Genomic DNA, 4,444 nt, shown 5'->3' with positions numbered 1-4,444 from the left:
CATTCCGGCGACTTGGGGGTGGGGGTGGGTAGGGGGGTTGGGGGTGTTGTTTTTTTTTTAAATGCACCCCGATTGTTTCCAACAGATCTTACGAAACGGTCGCCGTAAGAGCAGTTCCCCGCATGCATGGCTCAGTTAAAATGCAACTAAAACTGTCGGCTCTCTCTCACCCCATCGTCTCCAAAGGGACTTTTCTTTCGGGCCCCTTCCTCTTTGCGCGATCTTGTCCACGTTGCTTTCCCCCGGCGCCTGCTCCTCTCCGGATCCGGATCTCCTTCCGAATTTCCTGCGGAATTCCACTTTGGAAAAGCAGCTAGTTCGCGACGGGAGGAAGGAGGGCGTGCATCTCAGGCTTGGGAGGAAAGGCGAGAGAGAGAGAGAGGTGAGCGTGCATGCATGCCCCCCAAGGGCGGGGGAATGGAATGGGGGGTGAAGAGAGAAAAGGGCGAAGGCTGGGACACCTGCCTGCCCCCTCCGCGTGCCTGGGGGGGTGGGAGATCCCAGCGAGACGAACTTTCCGTCCCTTCCCCGTCTCCGGCGAAGCGGGATCTTTCCCCGTCTCTTGTGCTTGCCAGAGGGCGGAAACGGCAGAGGCGAGTCAGCTGGCGTTTTGCAACAAATACTATTTTTGCTTCTCCGCCCTCCCTCCCTCTCCCTGCTCTCTTCCACTAGCCTCGCCTGCCCACCTTTAAACTCGCTTAAAAATAAATCCCAGGAAGCCAAGCCGCTCACCCAGCCGCGATCCTTTGCAGCGCCCGTCTTTGTTCTCCTTTTTACACATGACACACAAAAAGATCGCTCTTCCTTCCTTCCTTGGCCAACTCCTGCCGTATCTCGCTCACATTTCTCTCTCTCCCCCCCCTTCTGACTTTTCTTTCCAGCGGGGGGTCCCCCCTTCGCCGGCTCGGCGGCGCCACCTGCTGGAAGGCTCCGCGCCGCGCGGGTTCCGCAGCCCTGCCAAAAAACTTTATATTTTAATCACACATGGACTCTGAGTCTGAATTATTTTACTCAGGCTCTGCTGGACTATCTTATCTCTGCTAAATACCATTTTTTCAGTATCTCACTATCACCCAACAAGTTCCCTGAAAAAAAGCTTGTAGAGAGGCTGTCATTTGGGAGAATGTAAAGGCTCTCAGTTTCTTATAGAATTTGGAAGGATTATGGATGATCCTTAGGGCAGTCAGGCCCTACTTGGCCACCAGTGTGTGTGTGGGGGGCAGGGCTGGAAGCTCCAGGCTGGGAAACACCTGGAGATTTGGGGTGGGTGGGGCCTGAGGAGGGCGGAGTTTAGGGAGGGGCGGAGTTTCAATGGAGTATAATGCCCTACTGGCCATTGTCTCCAGGGGAACGGATCTCAGATAGGGTTGCCAAGTTCAGGTTGGGAAATACCTGGACATTTTTTTGGGGGGTGGAGCCTGAGGAAGGCGGGGTTTGGGGAAGGGGCGGTGCTTCAATTGAGATTGATGCCAGAGAGTCCGCCTTTCAAAGGAGCCGTTTTCTCCAGGGGAACTGATCTCTTGTGACCTGGAGATCAGTTGTAGTAGTAGGACATCTCCAGCCACCACCAGGAGGTTGGTAACCCTTCCTGAAGATCAGTTGTAATCCCAGGAGGTCTCCAGCCACCCCCGGGAAGTTGGCAACTCTAGAGGTAGGCTGTCTCTGAACATGGAGGTTCTACCAACTATCCTTGCTATTGTTGGATCAGTCCATGTAAGCCAGCATCCAACCAGGTCTTTCCAGAAAGCCCACAGGCATGGATAGGAGGTGTGCCTGGGTTGCCAACTCCGGGTTGGGAGATTTCTGGAGATTTGGGGGGGGTGGCGCCTAAGGAGGGCAGGGACCTCAGCCAGGAAGGGATCCCGAAGCTGCCATTTTCTCCAGGAGAACTGATCTCTGCAGTCTGGGGAGTAGCTGGGAGTTCCAGAAAATCTCCAGGACCCATCTGGAGGATGGCAACCCCACTGTAGTCCAATGTGCCCTCTAAGCTGTGGAGTCTTGTGAGCAAAAATTCAACCTTGTGAGCTCCTGGCATTAAAGTTTGTGAGCGAGCGATTTGGCTGCTGCATCAATCAGTTTGCTCTGGAGCCGTCCCTTCCTGAGCTGAGACAAAAGTGTGTGAGCCGTGGGCTGAAAAAACTGTGAGCTAGCTCACACTGACTCAGCTTAGAGGGAACACTGCTCTAGTCTATCCCTGAAGGAGGAAGTTCCAAAAGAACACTGCTTCTTCAGACCAAAAGGCAGACTGGTCCTACATAGAGAGGTTTCATTTCGTTCTGATCAAAATATCCCTTACTGGAAAGGGTCACCCTGTTTCCAACAGCTTTCAGCCCAATTCACACTGCAAAGCTCACAAACAAAGGTTCAGTGATGTCTTTCCCCTCTGTTGTTTGTCCCTGCCTCTGTTACTCAAACGTAGACTGCCTCTTGACATGGAGGTTCCATTTAGCGATCATGGCCCAATTGCCGATCTTTACAAGAAGATGAAGAGGAGATTGGATTTATACCCCGCCCTTCACTACCCAAAGGAGTCTCAGAGCGGTTTACAATCCCTTTCCCTCCCCACAACAGACACCCTGTGAGGCAGGTGGGGCTGAGAGAGCTCTCTTGAGAACTGCCCTTGAGAGAGAACAGCTCTGAGAGAACTTGTGACTGACCCAAGGTCACACCAGCAGCTGCACGTGGAGGCATGGGGAATCAAACCCGGTCCTCCCAGATTAGAGTCTGCGGTCCTAACCACTGCACCAGACTGGCCTAGATCAAGATGAGGAGCCTGGCTGGATTCAGATGAGGCCGCCCTAGCTCAGCATCCTCCCCCTTCCAACTGGGTGCCCCAAGGGGAAGCCAGCACGCAGGATGTCAAGGTAACAGCCCTCCCTTATTCTTCATGCTCGAGTAGACAGCAACGGCACACGGATGCTCCGTTTAGTTATCGCAGCCGGCCCCCTAAGTGTAGCTCTCCCTTCCACTAATCTGATCATCCTTTACCAAGAAAAGTGATCTGGGTTCATGGCCGCCTCTACATCTTGCGGTGCAGAATTCTTTACGGTAGTGACGATGCCCGGGATGAAGGGCGAACTGTCTTTGGCTCGTCTGGAAATGACTGCCAGCCCATTTAATTCGGGGAACTCTGCTTTATGATCGGGAGACGACCGGGAATCAACCAGTGAAGCGGATGATTAAGGTGAGTGAGTGTTTGCGCACGGCGCTCCGCCGGACACAGGAAATTACAGTATCACATAACCCACACCTAGAAGAAGAAGATAAGAGATTGGATTTATACCCCGCCCTTCACTGCCCAAAGGAGTCTCAGAGCGGCTTACAAACTCCTCTCCCTTCCCCTCCCCACAACAGACACCCTGTGAGGTAGGCGGGGCTGAGAGAACTCTGACAGAAACTGCTCTTTTTTCAAGGACAGCTGTTATCAGAACTATGGTTTGCCCAAGGTCACCCAGCAGGTGCAAGTGGAGGAGTGGGGAATAAAATCCGGTTCTCCCAAATTAGAGTCCACGCACTCAACCACTACACCAAACAACAGTTATGAAAGAGGAGGGAGAAGAGGAGATTGGATTTATACCCCGCCCTTCACTGCCCAAAGGAGTCTCAGAGCGGCTTACAAACTCCTCTCCCTTCCCCTCCCCACAACAGACACCCTGTGAGGTAGATGGGGCTGAGAGAGCTCTGAGAGAAACTGTTCTTTTTCAAGAACAGCTGTGCCAGAACTATGGCGTGCCCAAGGTCATCCAGCAGGTGCAAGTGGAGGAGTGGGGAATCAAACCCGGTCCTCCCAGATTAGAGTCCGCGCACTTAACCACTACACCAAACCTAACGGACAGCAGTGGTTCCTAACTGTGATGATTGACAAATTTTGGAGGGCGCTTAGGACGTGGGGGGGGGGAAATGGAGGACATGTGGGATTCCAGAAAGCACCTCCTCCCCAAACTCATACTGGCGCCTGGTAGGCAGAGGAGGGGGGTTGTTTTATGTAGCTGGACCGGTCCTAAGGATAAAATACCAGTCTGGAAGTTTTGCCCCCAGTCCTTAAAAAAGTAGCATGCAGAAAACAAGCACTGAACCTAACATGAAGGAATAGGCTGAGGGATGTCAGGCTCGGGGGGGGGGGTGCCAAACCCCAGGTGGGCCCTGGAGATCTCGTGGAATGAACTCCAGATTACAGCAATCAGTTCCCCTGGAGGAAATGGCAGTTTTGGAGGGTGGACTCTGTGGCCCCCAGACCATGCTGAGAGCCTGTCTGGTGCAGCGGTTAGGAGTGCAGACTCTATTCTGGGAGGACTGGGTTTGATTCCCCACTCCTCCTTCACATGCAGCTGCTGGTGTGACCTTGGGTCAGTCACAAGTTCTCCCAGAGCTGTTCTCTCAAGGGCAATCCTCGAAAGAGCTCTCTCAGCCCCACATACCTCACAGGCAGCGTTCCCTCTAAGCT

General features: G+C 53.4%; 1 protein-coding gene across 1 annotated transcript in view; it reads right to left on the bottom strand.

Annotated features, from left to right (window-relative positions):
- The window catches only part of LOC107124003 (homer protein homolog 3-like), a 20,449-nt gene extending 19,873 nt beyond the window's left edge, over positions 1–576 (bottom strand). Inside the window, exons 1-2 of the mRNA XM_015427378.1 lie at positions 462–576; positions 171–352 (exon numbers count right to left, since the gene is read on the bottom strand). Of these exons, the coding sequence (XP_015282864.1) occupies positions 171–175 (5 nt within the window). The 5' untranslated portion in view covers positions 176–352; positions 462–576. The remainder of the gene's footprint in view (positions 1–170; positions 353–461) is intronic.
- Positions 577–4,444: the final 3,868 nt, after the last annotated feature.

The sequence above is a fragment of the Gekko japonicus genome, unplaced genomic scaffold (genome assembly GCF_001447785.1).
Source record: "Gekko japonicus isolate JY-2015 unplaced genomic scaffold, Gekko_japonicus_V1.1 scaffold2236, whole genome shotgun sequence".
NCBI lineage: Eukaryota > Metazoa > Chordata > Lepidosauria > Squamata > Gekkonidae > Gekko > Gekko japonicus.
Note: the sequence above shows the minus strand (reverse complement) of the source record. Positions and strands in the feature narration are given on the sequence as shown.